Below are 23,294 nucleotides of genomic sequence, written 5' to 3' on the forward strand. Positions count from 1 at the left end.
AGTTACTAGAATGTCAAATTTCACTCTTTAACATGGTGGACTTTAATTAAAGCGCATCATTAAGGTCTGAATTTCTCTTGTAAAGTTTTGCTTTGAACAGTTCTGAATTAAAGAAATGCAAGTTTAAAACATGCAATCTTAACTGTTTTCATTTTCCCTTAGTGGTTGTTATTAAATATGCCGTATACAAACATAAAATGAGGAATTTACACAGAACGGTACTAATTACTATTCCTTTGATTTGAAGGCATACAATGTAAGTCTTAAGTCTCATTTAATCTTTAACTTAAGATTCACCAGTATGTCTGGGCTAATTTAAGCTGCTCTGGAATAGTATAAAACACTCAGAGCCTATTTGCACTGCTTTGTATTGCTAGGCTACGCTACATGTTTTAGGCTAAACAGCTAAATACACCTCCTTTCATCATCTTCCTGCATCTCTAAGCATCCCCTTCCACAACACCACCTGCAAACTGTCCATATCCTTGTTCTCTCATATATTTCCTACAGTTTTCTTCCTTCTATTCTTGATGTTTCATTTTCACTGGAAGCTGAAAAATATATTCTAATAGAACTATATTTTTTTAAACATTTGCCTTCTGTCATTTTTTTTTTTTATACAGGATTAAAACCTTAGGCTACCTGAGCAAAGATGCTGTTTCATTTGCTTGCTGTCCATCCATTTTCAAAGAAAGGAAATTCCCTGAGGACACACATTGTGCCTCAATTCATAGGCCATGGGTAGATACAGGTGGCTGTTTGGAAAGAGGATGGCTGGGATCATAGAGTCTTTGTACAAGACACTAGTGGCATTTACAGAAAAGTTTGAAAGTACTGCAACTTAGTGTTACTAAACTCATTTAGAGATAAACAAATAGCTAGGATAAATCACTTTTGTTTGTTTGTTTTAAAGAGTCATTTAAAAATCTTCTGTAACAGATAATCTAAAACCCAAGAAGTGTTCTTCTAAAAAGATTCATTTCGCAGACAAAAATTACGTGCAGTAAATTTGAGAACATCCCATATTAATTTTCATGTACCTCAAGGAAGTTTCACACCTGTCAGAGGAGTTAATCTCAATTCATCCTTTGCTTAAGAAATGCAATGCCTGTCTCCTTAATTAGAGAGGTTTGAGCTGGTTCTGCTGACACCATTTAAACCCCACACACTCAGTATAATTTTTAATCAAAATATATGTCATAGGTCCTATTGAAGTGTCTACGAGTTCTATGTAAATCTTCTTGTAGAGCAGGCATATAAAATGGGTTAGGTGAATTGCTTCCTAGCACAACTCTCAAAGGACTTGAGGACTTGCACAGGCACAGAGGTTTCTTGTAGATATCAAAATTGAGATGAGCTGAGTCTTGCCTCTGGTTTTGCACCTATTGCCCTTGAAGTATTCTTCAGTTACATTACATCATGGCCTCTCTAATTCATTTAATTTAACTCAATTAAAACAGTGCAGGAATGTGGAAAGATAAAAGTCTTGAAAATGGAGGAAATGCAAAGAGAGCATCCCACTCGGTCAGTTCTTGAATTGTTATTCCTCTCATTTGCACGAATCCACACAAAAATAGAAAAAGGTGAAAGGGATGAAATATTCCCAGGGTAACAGTACTCTTTTGTACTGCTTGTTAGCAGCAGCATTAAACTTTAACAAATGATCTGCAGAGCACACTACACTTCCATGTATGTGTAGTGACAGAGACCCAAAAAAACCACAAGGAAGTGAAGTATTACCTTAATGCTGAAAGTTAATCTCTCTAATGATATATTAGTAATTATATTCAAGAAAGGATGCCGAAAGAATAACTGGTACAGAACACCAAGCTAAGTAACAATAATTTTCTTCAAAGACACTGATGATGGCTATCAATGCCCCAGTAAAGAGGAATGTCCCAACCCAAAAAAAAGGGGAAAAAAAAGAAAGCGTGGCATGTTTTCAGTCACTAAATAAAATTAAACAAGACCTCTCGGAAATGCACAATGGAATAATTACAGCCTACAGTTAGCTGTTCTTTATGGCACCAGATGAACCTCAGACAACAAAAAGGGTGAATATTCAACATCCAGCAAGATATACAGGATAACACTACGTGTAGACATCTGGATGTCATTATAGGTAACATTTTCAAAAGGGCATAACTCACTGAAGTATTTCAAAGATGGCATTTGTGTTTATAATTTTACCTTTATCTATTTAGCAACTGTAAAGGTCTGTACGCTACAATCGATTCATTAGGAAAATGAAGTGCCATATGCAATCTTCTGAGCACATAATGATCTACGTGGTGAACTACACACCATAGGGTTAAGGATATGTGCTAAGAAATCAAATTCTCAGTCTAAATAAGACCAACTATCCAACTATTCTAAAAAGACCCCAAACCTTGATTTAATGTCTTGGATGTTTTTAAAGTACAGTAGCCTAAAACAGTAACTATGAAAGTTCAATAATATCTCATATATTAAAAAGACGGGATACCAGCTTGAACGTTAATGATCTTAATCAGTAATTTATAGTAAAATAACAAAAACGTCCATCTCCAAAGAAATTAAAAAAGCTATCCACTATTCTATGTAAAAATAGAAAAAAACAGAAGCAAACGTTGCCACTTAGGAGCTGTTTATCCAAGTCATCTCGTTCTAGCAGCTTTTCATTATTCACATTACTTGTCCCGTGGGCACCTCCTGTGTGTCTGAAGTCTTCATTACCGTTATTTGAGAAACCAGCATCGCCTGTACAGATGTCTCCTGGACAGCAAGAAGTACCATCTGTGATAGTCAAGAACACCCTGAAAACTATTCGAATTTTTCTGCTGCTAAATTTTGACGGAGGCAAAACCAAACCACTTAACAGGGCCCGTCTTTCGCAACAACAGAGAAAGACTATTCAACCTCACTTTATCTTGAATTGCCAAGAAAGCTTGGCAATGAAAAAGTACAAATTGGGGAAGAACACGGAAAAAATGGAAACTGGGAAAGCCTCGCTTTTGGCAGCGGAGAGGAGAAACTGCTTCATCTGATGGGCTAAGATCCAGGGAAAGCTCAGGCTGATTCGAGCTGTGAATGAGACGGAGGTACACAAACAGCAACGCTGAGCTTCACTGCTGCACCGTGACTGCCTGATGCCTCTGGCTGAATGTCCTGACAAAGTGCAAACTAGGGACAGAAAATTCTTGAAGAAAATGCATTGGAAAAGGAATGTCTACAAAACAGGTAAAACAAACACAAAGGGAACCCATCACATTCTGCTCAGGTTCTTCACTTGATAGCCTTCAAGAAGGGTTACTTTCTATTCAGGCCACAAACTGATCCCAAATATTAACATGCAACATTTCTATGGATTAATGCCATAACTGAACGTAGCTCTACAGAAATAATCCCCAAATGTCACCTCCAAGGAACCGAATCCTAGTTTTTCACTGGTGGATAAAAATAACAGAAATGACAACAAAAAAGTAAGCCATTTCAGTGGAATTAAAGAGTCACGGGGAGGTCAAAGACAACATTTTGGTGTATCTTCCAATATAGTATTCCGCACCAAGCAAAGAAGGAAGTACAACAGACATTCAGAGAAAGAAAGAGAGGGACATGATTAAATGGTGGGTTAAGAGGCAGTTAAAAGATGTGTTAGAAATGTTGTTTCTTTACAAATTGACATGTTTACGCAGCAAAGAATGCCTCAAAAACCTACATCTAACTGCATATTAAAACCACACATAACTAGAACGGTAGCTGCTAAGTATTTAAAACATTTTTTAAAGCTATTATGTGAAACGAGTAAGAAATATATAACGTGTAATTGCTGCCGGATATTGCTTTTTTTCCTCCTGAGGTGTGACGGGAAGCCTGATGAGCAATATGGTTTGTGCCGTGGGAAGGCTCCCCTGATAGCTGGTGTCTCTCGAGCCACCCTTGTAGTAACTAATGATCCAGTACTGCAGCCTGCACTCTTAGGAAAATTATGTTCAGTTTTACTTCTGAAGGACTCAAGTGTGAGTGACAGGCTAAACAGGAAGAGCATTAATAGCTGCAAATAGGATTGAGAGGGCCAGCTGAGGGACATTGAGGACTCCTGTGTCTACTGATAGGAAAGTCATAAGAGGGAAAATGGGAGTATTAAATAAGGGTAATTTCTTGTTCATGTGTCACAATAATAGTATATTGCGCAGAATACAGGCTAGTACAGATGATCCTAACTGAGATACCTCCTCAGGGAAATATGAATCTAGTAAGGCAGTAGATGAAGTGGGATCAATTAATGCTCTGAAAGCAGCTTTTCATATAAAACCGAAGGGCAAGTTGTCACTATTCATGTTGCATGAACAATACACTTATCATTTCACATGCTGTATTATTAATATTGAGTGTTGTCACAGGCTTATGCATCAGACAATAACTCTGCACAGATATCTGAAGGAGAAACAGAAGCCTTGACCTGAAAAGCCATCATAAAACTTACTGGAGAACATTGCTTTTAGTGGAAGCTGAGCAAAGCCATTTACCATCAGGAAAACAATCAGTAAGTCACCACAGAAAGGACATCCATAAGTGCCCTCTGCATAGTGAGTAACTCTGCAAGCAAGGCAGACAATAAACCCAACAAACCAGCACAAGATGTTGCGAGAATTTTTTCACAATATGTCATCAACTCTAAATGCAACAATTTTCTGTATTGTTGTGAGCTAGAAAGTAACATAATTTCTTTATGACACAACAATCTGTGAATGAATCTTACTGCAACGGGCCTGGGAAGGGGCTAACTAGACAAGCACTGACGACAGCAGCATTAGCAGTCAAGGTGATCATTACGAAGCTTTTGTACTTTCTGTGTAAAGAAGATTAAAAATGTTAGGGCACAGTCCTTCAGCAAAAGAGAAAAATCAAAGAAAAATGCAGGAGTTCAAATCACTAAAGGATCTCAATTAGCCTGTAAATGTACTTACACAACTATATGAATAAGCAAGTTATGGTGGATATACAGTAATTACATAATTAGGGCAGTAGGAAGTCCAGTACATCTTGTCTGCATGAGCAAAAAATTGACTATCAGAATATAGCAGAAAGAAACTCAATACAGAAACAGAAAATGTGTTTCATTACAGTAAGGATCAACATAATAAAGAATGTCAAACTATGAAACTATCACTATTAATCTGAACTTACAAGAATCATAGAATCATAGAATGGCACAGGCTGGAAGGGACCTCAGAGATCTTCTAATCCAACCTCCCTGTCATGGGCAGGGACGCCTCTCAACTAGATCAGGCCACTCAAGGCTCCGTCCAACCTGGCCTTGAACACCTTCAGGGAGGGGGCATCCACCACTTCTCTGGGCAATTTATGCCAAAGTCTTACCACCCTCGTACTGAAGAATTTCTTCCTAAAATCTAATCTAAATCTGTTCTCCTTCAACTTAAACCCATTTCCCCTTGTCCTATCAGTGGACACTCTTGTAAAAAGTCCCTCCCCAGCCTTCCTGTAAGTTCCCTTCAGGTATTGGAAGGCAGCTATTAGGTCCCCCTGAAGTCTTCTCTTTTCAAGAAGTTCTCAAAGAGCTTTCCCTATCTCCCACACCAGACACGGCAGGTAGGGAGGTCAGGGCATCTAGATAATCCCAGGAAGCAGGAATGCCAGATTAATAAACATGAAAGCAAATTAAAAATACCATTTCCAATTAGGAAAACGGGAACGGAATGTGATTGGAAGGAAGAGAACATTTATTTTCAAGCTATCAAATTAGGCATTCACAATAAACAGGAGTGAAAAAATGAACACTTGAGAAGCCAGTGTTACGCAGTATGGTTTATGTAGCTCTAGAGATACAGATTTATTCCATTAAGAGGAGAAAGTCTATGCGTTAATTGGGAAGTCATGAACATAATGAATGCATGATGACATTTTGATACTTCACTTGTCTTCTCCCCTGCCAATCCATCTCCGTATGAGAGCATTCAGAAACAGGTATTTGCTTAAGCGCTGCAGAGACTCTCTCCTTGGAGGGAACACTCACTGCAGTTTACACTGAGATTGCTGAAAAGAGAATTTATCCAGCAGCTAATTCTCAATGAAACCCTCTTTTCATGACTTTCTCCTATATTTACTATCTAATTTGCATTTATATACCCCTTATTATCTAAACTTCTCAATCTCAAATGTGCTTAACCTAACAAATCCCTAACATAATTCAGGAGCATTAGGCAAGTGCCATACAGATATGGGGATACATACAGCGGGGATGACGGTAATTCATGTTGTCTAACGTAGGCACTGGAGCTAGGTAGTTAGGGTTCTGTTTTCTATGGAGTGAAAGGAAGGAGACAGGTCTTCTGAATCACTAATCAGCTGCTACCCTGGCCACGTTCAAGCACAGGCTCCTTCCTAAGCTGTGAAAGCATGCACTGATGTTCTCTGCTGTCTGTTGCCTTCTCTCGGGTTCATCAAACCAGATCAATGTGGCATTACACCTTTAACTCCCATCAACTCATTGCTCGAGGTCCCTTTCTTCAGGCCATTTTGCTGCGTTTCCTGCCAAGGAAAGCTCCCACTGAGTGGAGAAATTTGTTTCCCCACTTATTGTCTTTCCAGAAGAGAACCAGAATATTAAGCAGGCAGTTTTACAGACAAAGAATTGAGGCTTGAAACAGACTGTAATTAACAGAAAGGTGATCATGCCAGTTTTAAAATCACTAATACATTTCTATAATAATGTATTTTGCATCCTGCAAGGCTGTGAATAACTGTAATTTAACAGATGCATCCAAATTGTGTCTATCAAACTAATCTCTACAAACATAGCATATGCATGTTCATAATATATCTAGTCAGCATGCATGCAGATGCATACATAATCAAATATTTACCATCATATATACACACACACATATATTCATCAATATAAATAAATGGACTATATCTGATCCATGCAAAAACTCCTTTTAATTTCCCTTTGACTAAAATTCCCACTTGCTGGGAGGGGGTTAGTGAGGTTACAGGTAACGGCCTGGCTCATAAGCAATGCTTCATTTGTTAATGTTCAGAAGATGCAGGGTGCAGACAATCTGATTTTCCCTGTAGCGGACCAGGAATCGCACTCTCAGCTCACAAACGCGTGGGCCCATTCCGTACCTCAGAAACGCGGGGCTGGGACACAGTCTGCTCCAGCCCAAGCATCTGTCAGGAGCAATTTACATAGAATCACAGAATCACAGAGTGTTAGGGATTGGAAGGGACCTCAAAGGATCATCTAGTCCAATCCCCCTGCCTGAGCAGGACCACCTAGATCAGATCACACAAGAAGGCGTCCAGGCGGGTTTTGAACATCTCCAGAGAAGGAGACTCCACAACCTCTCTGGGCAGCCTGTCCCAGTGTTCTGTTACCCTTACTGGGAAGAAGTTCTTCCTCATGTTTAAGCGGAACCTCCTATGTTCCAGCTTAGATCCATTTCCCCTTGTCCTATCATTGGATGGCAGTGAGAAGAGCCTGGCTCCATCCTCATGACAGTCACTCTTTACATATTTATAAACATTAATGAGGTCCCCCCTCAGTCTCCTCTTCTCCAAGCTAAAGAGACCCAGCTCCCTCAGCCTTTCCTCATAAGGGAGATGCTCCACACCCTTAAACATACGTTTAAGTTATACGTAGGTTACCTACAGTGATGGTAGGTCCACAGCTTTGAAGATGTGGACCTCAGTGTAACTGGCTATCACGGATGCATTATAAAATAACTACTGCTGTGTTCTGCTATAGGATATCTGTATGTTAGTGTAAGCGTTTGTTCTATGATATGTATTTGCAGAGCACGTTTTGCAAAAAGAGAGTGGTTAATGTTACCGTATCACAGAAATTAGCTTTCCTGGTTTTATGTCATCTTAATTGAGGTCTGTTCCCGTTGCCAAGCAAGGTTTAGTAGGATTCCTTGATTTATAAATCAAGGTTGTTTGTTTCACTAGAACTGGTGTATAATTGCTTGTCAGCAGTCGCCTTTGCTTTAAGAAAAGAGTGAAAGAAATCAAGGGAAATGTAGAATATTACTGCAAACTGTCTTTGAACAATGAATAAGACTGTGTAAATAGCTGATCAGGATCCAAACAGAAAAAAACCTCAAACATAGGGAAGGATTTTGATATAAAAATGTTTAGATTTATTCACGCAGAAAACATAACCGAAAAAGTTTTCATTTTGTATTCAATGACAATAAAGTTTTTAACCTCAAAACCTTATCTCTGTTTGGCCCTTCCAACCAAAAGCACAGCAATGAAGATGGTAAGTGGGCTATTCACAAGGAAAGGAGGGAAATCCATGCTATGAGCCTTTCCTTGATACTTCTGTGTTCAGGATATTCAGCTTGTGCTTGGCCTAACAAGATTCAATCCCCTCTGTGCACTCCCCACTCTGACATGGAGTGATGTGGATTAGGCAGCTCAGTGTTTCTGGAGCTACTACTGTTCTGCTACAATTGGAATATTTAAGGAGCGAAAGAGGGAGAGTGAGGGAGATGATACGGGCATGGCCGTAAGCGGATCACTTCCCTCTGCCCTACATGACACTACTTCACAAATTCAACTTCTAGATGTATTGGACCCATGTTTTGGGTAGGGTTTACCAAAAAAAAAAATCTATTTCCACACTGCTAGGCTGCACAGCTAAACAGAATATACCTGTTCTTTAGACTCCCATTCTAGAAATATGTTTGTAGTTAACAAATAGTTTCCTTTGCATTTGCTCCAGCATTTGAAATGTGAAATAATGCATGCAAAACTTGACAAAGTGGGCTGAACACAACAGAGAATCCAGAACAACTGACAAATTATTGGTAATTTCTCTTATTAGCTTGACACACATAGCACACCGAGTGCAGCGCTGCCCAGCTCTCCATTGTCATCAATCCTGTGCTGCTCATGCCCACCTACACACTGTTCCAGCAGCCCTTCTCCTTATACAAAACGTGCCACTAATCTCCATGTCAGGGACAGCGATTATCACAAGTGCTAAGCAATCCACATCTAATCCTCCATCGCTCCTTGGCCTTGATCTCCAAAGCAAGGCTATAATTGCCCATTTCCTCATCGTGCCACTGTAACTACACCAGCAGAACATCATCAGTGAGAACTCAAGCGGGAGCCATAAGGTGCAGCAGCCTATGGGTTGCAGAAATGGACGTGCTGTATGCTGCTGCATAAACTTGGAGTCATTAAACTGCTTGTCAGAATAAAGCCCAGTGGTCTTTCAACTCACAGACTTCCGAACAGAGAAGTCAAGATTGCCACTTTGATAGGTGCAATTCCGTTGCATTTTTTTACTGTGTTGGACAGGATATAAAATGAAAATCGTAATAATTGAGAATGAGTCTAGAATCTATATTTCGTTTCCCAGTAAAGATCCTTTAATCTATATTTCTCATTTCCTCCCTCAAGTCTTCACTAGTTCTCAAGCTTGAATCTGAATTTTTTAGGCTCACTATCACATTTTTTTTTCTGTTGACGACTTCTAGTTTTGGTTGAGTTTTTTTTCATTGCTTTCACTTTAAATATTACTCTTCCTATTTCACCAGTTTTGGGGTGCTTATGAATGATGATATTTTACACATCTTTGGAACTTGTGTATCATATCTTTAGTCTGATGGAAGACTCTGGAACATGTTCCACATACACAGTCAAGCTCACAGGTATGCAAACCATATCATATCAGCTCTTTAGCATCTCTTCTCTTCAGGCTTCTTCAAACGTGTCCTTTAATCTCAAAGAAACCCTATTCCTACAAGTACTTGTACATACTCTTTGCAATTTAATAGCAGCAAGTGACAGCAAAAGAGGAAGAGGGAGGAAGGAGTATAAGAAAAGAAATTAAGTAAAGGAAGAAGGAAGAAATTACACACTGTGAAAAGAATTTCAATAAAACACAGAGAAGGACAAGCAGGAGCGCAGGTAAAACTGAGGAAGTGGGAAAGTGGAGAAATAAAAGACAGGAAAAAAATAAAAGAACAATACCTTCTACCATTACTAGTAAGGTATGGTATGCTCATAACCCTTTTCTCTTCAGTGAATGTCCAATCATTTCTGTACACCAGAGGCCAACCTGGAGAGTTGTGAAGTGAACAGAATGAACCAGGACTGAGACTTCCTGTCCCATATTCAGTAGGTTTGAAACAGAAAAATTTCCATCAGGTGAACATCAAAACTCTGATTTTTCTTTCATATTTTTAGGTAGGAAAAAAAGAACTAAAAATTGTCAACTTTCACCATCCTCGTGACCATTTTCCTGCACTCTCTGGACCCACTACTCACTTGGAAAAGCCAGTATTATAAGAGTTTAGAACTTTGCCTTGACCATCCTTGAGCCGGGCTCTGTATCTAACCACCTCCAGATTAGGCTTCGCCTTCCTGCACACATCCACTTATTCCATACAAAGCTTAGAAATCTCTAGGACTCCATAAAAGAGATCGTTTCCAAGTTCATAGCGGTAGTTTACGTGCTTAGTCACACTCCACAATCTCTTGGCAAGAACCTCCTTCCAAACAACGGCTGAATAACAGGAAACGTACTGAGTCACTATAGTCAACCCTATACGCTATCATCAGCCACAACCACTGCATTATGCAACTATTGCAATTATATGCAACTACTGTCAGAAAACGCTGATTTGTTGGAAATGAGTCACAGGAGAAATTTAATGAAAAGCAATCTTTCCAGGGAACGTCTTTCTCAGCTATTCTGCTACTGACTAAGGAGGGCTGACAGACCACTGAAGGCTGCACCCACGTAGCATGGGAAGTCCACGCCGAAATGTGGCTGAGAGGCTGGTTTCTCTGCCACCACGGATGGCAGTGCACTTTCTCTCACTTCTGGATGTACAGGGGTTTCTACCCCTACCAAGCTCAGTACTCTTAAACCCCTGGGAAAGCTACTGCATCTCAAAACAACATTTTCTTGTTGCAGAAATTGTTGTTTCTAAAACAAAAAACCCTCCAGAATTAGGATTTCTAAATATACCTTTAAATCCGTGTATACTTTTGAAACTCTCACACTACTTTTGTTATTTGTTACCCTTTCTACTAGCGTATTTATCATCCTGAAGTGTCCCACTGTAAGATAAATTCAGCACCCATCTTGTCAGGAGTGCAGTAATAAAAGCAACCCGCATCTGTAACGCGTAGGGCAACGCGCACGACTGCCTCGTTGGCAGAACCGCAGCGTGATCGTCACGAGTGGCTCCGCTCTGCAGACTGATGCTGCACAAAGACATAAGCACTCTCTTAACAAAAGACTTGCATTTACAAAGCTCTTCACTTACTACAATCTTTGCAGGACCAATGACTCTATTTCTCTGTTCATTAAAGAACGTATATTTTCCCCATTTCATGCATTTTAAAACAACTCTCTAATGAGTTCACGTACTAAGCATTAATATTTCTTTGAGCATTTTTCCATTAGCTGTGTCAAACGGAATCTCTTGTCATTTGTCACGTTGCATTGAAGGTCTGATAATTAACAAACACGTTGCTGCTGATGCTCAATGATGAATGCAGTTGTTGAAGAGAATATGGTTCTCCTTCTGTGGCGTTCCTTGTTCAATCTGACTCTGACTTAGAGTGATGAGCATGGGTGTCAGATGCTACATAAAACACTAAATTTGAAGTGTCTGTGTGCACGCTACCGTGCATTTCAATATATACTATCTATGTACACGCCATGCATAATTTAGCTTATGTTTTATAATGTATTTTCACAGAGTACTATACTAGCTCACGAAAAGGTGAAGGGGAGTCAACAGCTTGTTGATGCCCCGTTGCTCACTTAGATTTAGCATGCAAAGCACTTCTCTTTGCAGAATCACAATTATTTTCCTAGCAGGGACTTCTCTCGTCAGGTTTAAATATCGCATAGTCTAAGCTAAACACCCTGATGCAAAACGTTTGCAGTCCCTGGCCTCTTAAACTTTTTCACATCATTTTCAGTTGTGTGGGTTTTTTTTTTTTTTTTTTCTTCAGAGATAATAACGTTAACACCAGTTAGTTTTGTGCTGTTTTTTCTCGGAGGCACTTGCTGCCTTGCAGCTTGCTCGCCACCTGGCCACCCTTTGGGAAATTTTTGCTGCGGAAGAAGCAATAAAAGCTGAACCAAAGGGATGCAGGAGTGGGGCACAGGGGCGCAGGTAACCGAGTGACACCTGGCACTGTGCTTTAACCCCAACAGATGTGCTCTACGGTTGAGCAGAGAATAGGACAGTGCAGATGAAAGCACTTTGAGAGGTTACACAGAACAGATAAGGGGCCTTTTAATGTTAACACTGTTCACTCTAGGTTGCTATTTTCTTGTTATCCTTATCCACCTTCAGCACAGAGGAGCATCTTCTGCAGAAACAACATGCTTTCTCTATGATGTTACTGTCTTGAACTTGACTTTGCAGAAAGCAGCTATATATTTATTTTTCACATCCTTTTTTTCCAGTTTTCTCTTCAATCTGTGATAAAACACACTGGGATCTTCTCTGCATAGGAAGTTCACTTGTTTTGAGAAGGATTAACTATTCACAAATCTTAAAATTAGAAGTTAGGTCTACTTTAGTGATTTAAGTTACAAAGGGAGAAAAGATAATTTTTATTTTTCGATGTTTATTACACAGATGATAATTTTTATGGCAATTTATGACTTCCTTTTCCTCCCTTTAATTGAACTGCTTTCTAACTCAAATTAAGCACATAAGAGAATTGGAGTAACAGTGCAGTATTGTAAAATCAGTTACTGTACAAATGCAAGTAATTTTCTTGCTTTTAACAAGTGGGTTTATTTGCACATGATAGTGTTGTGAAACAACAGAACCAACTGCAAGAAAACACGGTCTGTTCTGTCATTTTGATGGATCATCATTGCAGCAGTCCGTTATGAATTGAGGACATGCATATTTTTATCTGCATAATGGTAAATAATGACACATTTATAGCTTATTATTCATACCCAGTTTGGCTAATCTGCCCTCCCATCCAACACCTCCATGATATTACAGAAGCCAGCAAGGGTAGTAAAGACATGCAGCTTGCCCAGGATGTGGGCAGTATGGATGCCATACACTGGCCTGAGCTGCTGTGGCCGTTGGTGGATGCAAAGCTGGATGCCTCTCCAAAATCTGGAAGAGGTCTCTCAAAGAGGCACCTCTGTGCTGTCCCAAGACTGGACTGTTTTGGGTGCAGCTGTACCTTCTACTGAGGAGAGGAGGGAATCTGGGGGATGCTGCTTCTGAATTTGGGTATACGGAGTTACCTTCGCTGTCTCTCCAGCCAAGTGGGAGTTTCTGAGTGGTGGGGACTCTCAGTGGCTGGGCTGTACCACGCAAAGCTGGACAACAGCTGGGAACGCAGGACGATCTGAGCTCTACTTCAGATCTCATCTTTCTTATGTGTACCAGGAAGGCTAAATAAATAATTAACCACAGTGGGCTGAGACATGAGCCATGTGCTTATCTGAGATTTATTTGTGCAAATTAGAAAAAAAATGAGTGAGGTTTCTTTATTTTCAGGAAGATTTCTCAGATTTGTGCCCTTTTTTCCCCCCCACAGAGGGCAGCTGGATTCTGAAATTACTTTTTTTTAAAAAAATCCCTCACAGTTCTTATTCATTAGAATATTATCCAGGAAAATCTCACTAACCTTCACAAATCAAATCTGTCAGCCGCATGACCTCCATTATGGACCATACTCTTGCCTTCACTCACATCAGTTTAAATCACCAGCGACTCCGTTAGCTTCGTAATGTTCCTTTTGATTTACACTAGCACAAACTGAAAAAAAGTTTGCCCTTTCAAATAATTGGTTTCTCTTTTTTTTTGCAGCTCCAGATCAAACCCAAGATTTTCTCTGATTTCCAGTAGAATGATCATGTAAGAAAAATATCACCCTCTATCAATAAATTCCAATCTAAACTTCTCATATTTTCCCTCATGTCCTGTTCACTGAAATATCTCTTTATGTTTACATTCTTCTTGTAAAGGGTTTGTGACACTTTTATTTATAGGAAGTGACATCCGAATTGATTAAAATAAATTTTAAAAGCATTTTGGATATTTACACTGGAAATGCAATACTGTTGACTTGAAAGTTAGTGTTCCCAAGACATATGTGTACGTGCAAGATCAACACTGGAAGATAATTAATTAACACAATACATATCACCTCAAATTGTTAGATGTATCTTTTGTGACCCAATACCCATTTCTCACATTGTAATATTTATTCTGCTGGAAAAACAAACAATCATTAAAAATGTGGATTTATGAAGAAAAAATGTAAACAAGCAAGCAAGCAAAGTCTTAATTGAAAATGATCCTTTCAGCATCCTGTTATTTGGACTGAAGTCTTTTCAGCTCAGAGCTAGTGGTAAGCTAGTCACTTCACAGAACTTACGGGAGTTTTATTGGTATAAAACTGGCATAGGATAAAGGTCATTCTAATGAGTGAAGTGAGATTGTTTACTACTCATTTTACAGGCTGGAAGTGCATTCTGCAGTGTTTATCCACTGGGAGACACAAGAAAAAAAAGAGACAACCCTCGTTTCCTGAAAAAATACTCTGCAACTGGGGACTGCTTAGCAATTGCACTAATAGAACATTTAAAGAAACATCAGGGCTTAAGCTACTCAAAGCTTATTAGATAATTAGGCTGATTGTCACTTAGGACTTGGTGCCGAGAGGTGCTGAGCAAAGTGCCAAGATTTCCCAAGTGAATAGTCCATGAAAACTGCATCCTTCATTTAAACGCAAGCTTTGGTCCAGAATTGGGAAGATGCCAGATCAAGTCACAGGGAGATTTGGAAATCTCAGTCTATTTCTTTTTTTTTTAAATATTCCTTTTAAATATTTGTAGTTCACTGAGGCTAAGAAAATTCCATTCATTTCTCCATGCTATTGCCCATTTAATGAGGCAGAGAAGCATTTTATTACTCCCCTCTGATGAATATACAAGCACCAAAACCCAAAGCTGAACAGTGAAACAAACAGTGAATTATTTCAATCCTCTTAATTCTCTGTTTTTTTGGCAGATAATGCCATAAGTCATTTTAGCTTAGCAGCCACAGATTCAAGAGAGATTTCTTTTTAAACTTTGGAAACGTTTAAATTGAATGAACGAACAGAAGAAATTAATTTTTACCTAAACAGGGAGAAAATAAAAGGAGGACTTTTCAAGTATTATAGTGGCTATCAACTCTTCTTTTTCATGTCTTTTTGCAATGAGTCTGAATACTACTTTAGGAGGGCAACTTTCCCCCAATCAATCCAAATCCATCCAACGCAAAGTCCCATGAAACTCAGTAAACTAAAATAACCTTTTCTCCAAACTCCTTCCCCGAAATTCTTGAATAGTCGCCTGTGGTTGAACTGGAATGCACTGGGAAGGGTTTGAATTAAGTGCAGCTAGCCCAAAAGACAGTTTGGCTTCCTACAGAGGTGTAAAGGATAAAAAAGGGATTGTGGTGGACAGTGCATTGTTATTGTGAATTATGCAGTGAGCTGAAAGGCCACTGGAATAGTCATCAAAGTTCCTAAGAGCTGCTCTCTTCCAGATGAGCTAATAGAGTGGCTCTGAGCTCTGAGATTAACTGACATCAAATTTAACAGGGCTGTAAAATACATTTGCTGTATTTGACTTCTTTCTAAAGCTAGAGTGGTGATTCTGCTGGCCCTATTGTCAGGTACAGCTCCATTTACCTCCACGTTATCTGCACGAAGATGACCACAGTGTTTTACCCAAAGCACACATGACAAGCTGTAATCTTCGCAAAGATCGACGTATTTTTGGATATTCTAAGAAATCAGGACGCATCAATCTGAAATCTATTGAAACCATTCACTGGGTTTTCAAAGATCTTCACTTAAATAACACTCAGAAGGAAGGAGTCATTGTCGAGCACTTTTCATTAATAGGTTTACATGATATGTGATTGCTTGTAAAAACAACTAGCCTTGAGAAGATGGACCTTGGAGGTCCTTCCCAGCCCTATCTAATGGAAAGCTGACACTGGGGTTATGAGAGGCTTACTGCTGTAAATGATCAGCATCTCATTAAGTTCTTCTATAACTTGAACATGTATCATTTTATGTCCCTATGAATTTTTCAGGTGCAGCGCTAGTATTAATTATTGATTGGATGTAAAAGTGTCAACTCCCATCGGGTACAACTAACAACACATGTCAAACTGCGAGATAATAAATGTGTGTTCTTTGAAAGTGAGTGAGAACACATCAGATGCTTTTATTTTCCATTATCAAGAGCTGATTTATAACCTTAAAAAATTGTTTTCATTATACTTTTTGAGGGGAAAAAAGGAATTTTATACATTAAGGCTGTATTCTCTTCATTCATTTGAAAGACCACAGAGATGCAACACCTGGAGGAAAGTTTGCACATCTTATGGTGCCTCTTTTGCACCTTTTCCCTCAGATAAAGCCTCACTCTGAATAGTGCCATTTCCCACATCTCCACAGGAGCCCATATCCTCTGGCAGGCCTTGGCTAAGCTGTGGTTGTGAACAGTAGAGTAGATGTGAGCAGAAGCATGAACATGGGCTACAAAATGAGCAACCACATGAGCTACATCTCCCTTGACAGGGGAGGCTGTACAAATATGGTCCACTGAAGCCAAAAGGGCCCAGTCAATGCGGCTGGGAGCAGGAGCTGACTGCAAGAGCACAGGAGTCTCAGCTCTTATATTGAGATTTAAGTGCAACTCTGACCCATGTGAATGAATAACAAAAGCCTCATTGATTTCAATTAGAGGAGGCTTGGGTCTATTTACTGTAACCGAGTCGATTTTCAGAAAAATAATTAATTCCTTGTCATGTCTCATGTGTATTGATTTTTGTAATTACAATGAAATGGGAGGCAAGGGTTGGGGGAAGGAAATGCTCTTGATTTATGTTTCATTTGGTGCACAAGCTGTCAGGGACAAAGAAATTGAAATGCAATGACTGTGCCCGTCCTCGATGCACTGCTCTGTGCTTAGATAACGAGTGCCAGACATACAGTGTAGTGGAGACTCTAAAATCACACACTGCTCTAATGCATGGAATTCAGTACTGTGGTGCAAAGAGCTGTGTTTCTACAGTAGCCTCCACAGCATGCAGAAGACATGCCCAAGGGGAAGAAGATAAGGACAGGGCAAGCTTAATGCGTATCGATGACTAAGAGGAGGAGACAAAGAATCAGAATCGGGGATAAAAGAAATACAAGCTGTTGCTGATAATAAAGCTGCCAGTAGATAACATCAGGGAAAAAAAAGAAGTGAGAGAAAAGCAAATACATATGGCCTTGCTTGGTAATGATGCTGTTAGGAAAAAGACAGCAGCAGGAAAGCATTTGAACTTTGTTTCCACCGTGCTTTCACTAAAATGGCAAGTTAGAAATTTTTTGATCTCGAGTCAGTCAGTATTTGACTTCTTAATTAGGTGACAGTCTCCTTTTCCAAACACATTTACGGGAGTGGTTGGCCTGTTTCCATACACACACGCACAGATTTGATGATAATACTCAATTTCTAGTTTCTACAGCATCAGAGATTAGTATGTCATAAAGATATCCTCACTACTTACACGGATACACTATGACATTTTGGGCCCATTAAAGCCAATGCCTACTCTGATTTCAGCAGGACCACTGAAGAAGCAGAAGAACTATTTCCAATCTTTTCCCTAACAGTATCAGTTCAGGAAGTATCTTATATGAGAAAAGAAAAAAGCTTTTTGTTACACAATAGCCCTGCAAATGAGAGCTGCAAAACAGTCTCACGCCCAAACATTAAGAAGAAATTATATGTATGAGGGAGAGGCAGAGCTTAAGGGTGTAAATCAGTTTCGAGTGAAGTAATTTCATCTAAACACACGATACTTTAAACAAAAAGCAAACTCTCTGCCTCCAGTACAGGGAACTAATTTGCATCCAGTTTGTACAGTTTTTAAAAGCCGTTGTCTAAAAAGTCAGCACTCAAAGAAATTTTCCTCTGGTGACCTACACACACAGCAACGAAGGAAGCTGAAAACTCATACTTCAAAAAAAAAACCCCACAACCCACACAGAAAACTCACTGGTGTGGCAGTCTGTTGGCAACACTTTGTGAAACGATATTCTTCCTGGCTATGACAGAGCTTTTTGCACAAAGTCATAACACAACGAACTGTGAGTCAGTAATAAATAACCAAACGACAGTGAATGATGATGGCAAATCTGTCTCCAAAGGAATTACTGGTAAAAATACTAAAAATTCTTTCCCTCTTAATACATTAAACTCTTTGTTTAGGGGTTGAGTTGATACTGCCAGAAAACCCTTTTAATACAGCTAGCATAAATTTGAGTGGGTGTTTAAGTACTGGAGCACGAGAGACTAGCCTGTTAAAAAAGCTGCCCCTAGAAAGGCTGCTGTTTGCATAAAATACATTGGTGGTTCTCAGCTGGGAAATCATTTGATCTATTTTATATCATATGTCCTGCCACTAAGGAAGCCAATATGGTTATGAAATATGAACATGAAGCAAAACATAAAAAGAGACTTAATAAAATAAGTAATTCTGTTTTGCCTAAATCCTCTCATGCCAGCAAGAAGCACACACCATCATAAATTCAGCAAAGTCTACTCGTTTCAGTATGTGGGAAAGGAAAAAAAAAAGAAAACCTGCAGCCAGGCCCTGTGAGACACGGTACTGCAGAGGGTTTTCCCGGGAGAAATTGCGAGCGCGGACTGAGGAGGGCTGACCACTGCGTCGATTTAACTGATGGCCAGGTGCAGGGGAAGACAAGGGGTCTGGAGCTGCTCCGTGCCATGACCTAACGCTTGGCACACGGACAGCTGATGGATACCGGTCCAGCACAATCTTTCAAAACGTAACCCAAGTCCTTAGTGACAAATTTTCAGTGCTTTATGCTACTTCTCAGTAAATCAATAAATTAAAAAAAAAAAAAAGAAGAAAGGACACAGACACAGAGAAGTAATCAAGTGCCCAAGTATTTGTGAAAAGCCAGTGTTAGAAGTACTAGCAGATTAATCTTTGAAATTTAAAAATCCAGCATTTAAATTCCAGTCTCTTTAGCTTACGTGCCTGGGAAGCTCATGATCCTACAGCACCAAATATAAACCATAATATTATGCGTAGTCTTTACACCCAGATGCCACAACATTGAAAAGTCTCAGCTTATTTATAAACATGATTTTAAAAAGATGACTGGTAAATGAGAAATGCGAACATTTCTATTTTTCCAAGCTATTGTAAACTCCCAGCTATTCAGACCTTAGCCTAATTTATTCTCTGGATATTTCACAGAAATGACACGACAACATTGATTAGCTGACACCCAGTGCTAGAATTCAAACTGTAACACACGCACGGAAACAGCAGGACTGTGGGCACAGAGAAGAAATGAAAGGTGAAGCCTAGAACAGACGTTTGAGCAAGTGCAGAATAAATGAAAGCAGACATGACACAATGGGCTGTGAAGGATCATACTTGGATATGAGCTCTGCTGAAAACAGGTCTCCCTCCGTACAGCAGTCTGATTATAGTTCCATAGGTCTTCCTACAGGAAAACTGCGTACAAGTGGAGAACTCTCGACCTTCTCTACTGAAGCCAATGGCAAAACTACCACCAGCTTCACGAGGAGCAAGAGTCAGCCCGCAATCTTCAGGGTCAAAAACTGTATTTCAGAACATTACGTGCAGATGCAGTGCATAAAATCAAATAGAGGAAATCCAGCCAGCAATGTAGACTATTAAGCACCATTATTACGAAAACACTCATTGTTTTCCACAAAAATACATCCTCATCAGTTATCACAAATATCTGCGGCAAGCATGCTAAAAAGATATCTCTTTTTCTTTTCAATGTAAACTGTGTTTTGTTTTTGTCCTGCCAAAGCACAACAGAGTGAAGGGCACACTCTGCTGGTCAGAGCCACCATTTACACTGAAAGCTTTTTATCAATACGAGTACTAAAACCCAAACCCCATTAGATGACATCTGGACATGAAGTGGTGCTCCATAGTAGGCTGCTACTTGACTATTTTCATCCTGAATATTAGAGATCATGGCTATGATGTTATGAATGGCTTTCTCATGTTTAAACATCAGCCTACCTGCTGCAAAAACACTTTCTTTCCTGAAGGACATTTTTTAGCAGTATAACATATGTTTAAAAACTTTACCTTAGGCTTTTCATCCAGTATTTGCTGACGAATCTCCTTGTGTTTTTCTACAAGTTTCTCCTGCCTTTTGCTCTGAGCATCTTCTAGCTGTAAGAAGACAGTAGAGAATCTCTTTTCAGAGATTGCATATCCTCAGTTTTCCGCCTCTTCCCCAACGAATCTTTCATCCATCAAAATTAAAATGTTATAATCAAACCTATGAATAATTCTAATATAAATTTATACACCATTGTCACAAGCATCCCTGAGCACAACTGTTCTAACAGTTGCATGTGGACAATATATCTCAGATTTCACAGAGGGGATTTAGAATCAGAAATGTCTTAGGACTTTTTGTTGACTTCTAATGCTATTAAAAGCACAATGCATTTTTAAAAATAACATTATTTTGCTTTAGCTTTCATTGTTTCAGCTGTGTGAGATGGACCCTCTTCCCAGAAGAAGAGGATTTGCATTCTAGTGTCCTAAATGAACATGCTGATAAATTTTGGGCCCAATTTAATAAAGCTGTCGAACGTGTGCCTGACTCCAACAGGAAGTAAGCACACTTCATTTGCTCGTTGCCTCCTGAATCAAGGCCTCTGTGAGCAAAAACAGGCCAACTTTTGAACTGGACTATCTCTACCCTGAAATTAAGAGAAAATTCAATAGTGGTGTAGGTTTCATAGTGATTTCACACATCAGAACACTGTGGTGCATACTTTCAGCCCAGTGTAAAACACCTATAGCTTCAGAAAAGCTAAATCTGTAATGGAATTCTTTGATTTGTATTTACAGAGACCATAGAATGTTTTTTGCATTTCAGTAACTGTACAAATGTAATTAAGGTTACAATATACTCTCCAATTTAATGTTTATTGATTTTCAGAGTTCCTTATTCAATCTTTGCATTAATGAGACAGCAAGGCGATTAAAAAAAATGGGTACATTTTCCATTAATAAACACGGGATATTCAAAGATAAAATCATAACTGTATTAAAATCTGCCCCTCTTAGTACCATTCCCCAAACACTGATTAACTATTAATCAAGATCTGTCTGAAATTCCAGTTTTCCTTTAACTGGAATGTGAAGAAAAGTCTACACTGCATCTGTTAAAAATCTAAAAATGATAGAATCTTTATATTGAAAAGTAGAATCTGCAGTTTAATATGACCTAAAATACGAAAGCAGACATTTTACTTCACAAAATGAAAAGTAAACACACGGTCTGACATACCCGTTTGATGTACTGCACCACCTCCTGGATATACGACCGAATCATTTCGGTCTTCTCTCTGGGGAGGAGCAATCAACAAGTTATTGCAGTCAGTAAGATCACACCAATATATTTTAATCCCCCACAACTCCTTACAAAATAAGTAAAGCTTTGTTCTGAATGTACGGATCTGCCCACTTCACTTTTATCCACTTCCTGAATGTGCCTTTTGTTAACAGGCTGCATCTTTATTGTACGAAGGGCTCAGATTTCCCCCATGACCCACCACAACAAACCCCCTGCTCTTTCACAACAGGCTTTTCCCACAGGGTCCTGCCACGTCTTCGAAGTGATGGTGGTGTTCCTCAAGGCCCAAATGTCAGACTCGGAGAGCACCCGATCATCAGTAGATGCACACTGCCACATTGTGGCACATTATATAGTGGAGAAATAGTTTGTCAGCGAGCAGATGCTGCTGGTGACATCTCAGAGACAATGGCAAAGTTCCCACAAAGAGCAGGGCAGACTCGATTTCGGTCCTCAGCTTTGCTATGTAAACCACATAAAGCTGAACTTGGAGGAAATACTTGAACTTTAAGTGGCACGGTGAGATAGTTATTAGGTAAATTTGGTCAAAGACTGAAGATGAGATTCCCCCAAAGGTATAAACGCACATAAAATAACAATTTGTGGATACTTGAGTTGACTAGATTCAGGAGAGTACTCTGAAGCTTAATAATGGGATTTTCTATCTATTCAGGCGGCACAAAAATCCAATACTTTTAGGTAGGTCTTCAATCGCTGGGGGCATGTAGGAATTGGAAAAATTAAGTAACAATTAATACAATGTATTATCTCTATGTCATACTCTTTTCCAAGTTTGTGTAAAAGCTTTAAATAAACAACAGCCTAGACTGGATGACTCAAATGGGATTCACCAGAAGGTCTCACTTCTCTCTGCCCGACTGTGAGAACGAGGACAAACTGTGTCACTTGACAGAGGAAAGCTGAGTTTCCCATGTAGCTCCCATCTCACCTTTCCCAAGAGCTCCTTGAAAAGCCTAGCAAAGGGAAGCTCTTGGGGAAAATGAGAAACAAATAAAAGGAAAACAAAAATGAATTTCTACTTGGCTGTTTCTGAGCCTTTCTCACTAGTGGCTCATCAACCTCTCAGCAAACCATTTCCTATTTCAATTGATTTTACTGCTATAACATTTTTGTAACGACTAACTACATTTTTCTAATATGACTTCCATACCATCTGACCACCTATAACCACATTAAATATTTTTTGGTTTTTTTTCATAATCAATTATTCTCATTTTTATCTTTTTTTTTCTAGGATGTTTGTTAAAATTATATCCTATTGATTTTTAAATTATCTGATGCAATTCATTGTGTGTGTAACCTTCTTTCAGCATTACTAAACACACAGATTCTATGTTGAGAGGCTTCAAAATCTATATAAACCTTTTTACCTGTAGAAAACCAAACAGTTGTGTCTTTGTTACTTGGTAAAACTCTGATATTCTGGATTTCTCTTTTTTTTTTTTTTTGTTCCTCTTGTATTTTTAACTGTCCTTAAACGTTACTAAAGTAAAGACTGGTAACAAGAATATCGCAGCAAACGGTGCAAGATTAAAATGCTCCATTTTCTTTTTGAGCTGCTTGCCAAAACAAATGAAGGAGGACAAACAAACCTAGATACCGGGCCCTTGGGAAGAATATAATCAACTTGCACAACTACAGTTTGTATTGCCTGGTGGTGCATAAATGAAATTAATATTCCTGTCCCTGTTCACCCTCAGAGCTCAGCCTTCCTCTTTTTTCCACCCAAAGTAACTCACACTGCGTAACACCGTCATCGGAAGAGAATCAGTAGCACAGCATCCGAGGGGAATTTACCACAA

At 39.2% G+C, this 23,294-nt stretch overlaps 1 protein-coding gene across 1 annotated transcript in view; it reads right to left on the reverse strand.

Annotated features, from left to right (window-relative positions):
- The window catches only part of PLCB1 (phospholipase C beta 1), a 398,236-nt gene that overhangs the window by 40,822 nt on the left and 334,120 nt on the right, over window positions 1-23,294 (reverse strand). The window contains exons 30-31 of the mRNA XM_086631124.1: window positions 21,406-21,463; window positions 20,187-20,273 (exon numbers count right to left, since the gene is read on the reverse strand). Coding sequence (XP_086487250.1) covers window positions 20,187-20,273; window positions 21,406-21,463 — 145 coding nt within the window. The remainder of the gene's footprint in view (window positions 1-20,186; window positions 20,274-21,405; window positions 21,464-23,294) is intronic.

This window comes from Tauraco erythrolophus, chromosome 2, assembly GCF_009769465.1.
Source record: "Tauraco erythrolophus isolate bTauEry1 chromosome 2, bTauEry1.pri, whole genome shotgun sequence".
Lineage (NCBI taxonomy): Eukaryota > Metazoa > Chordata > Aves > Musophagiformes > Musophagidae > Tauraco > Tauraco erythrolophus.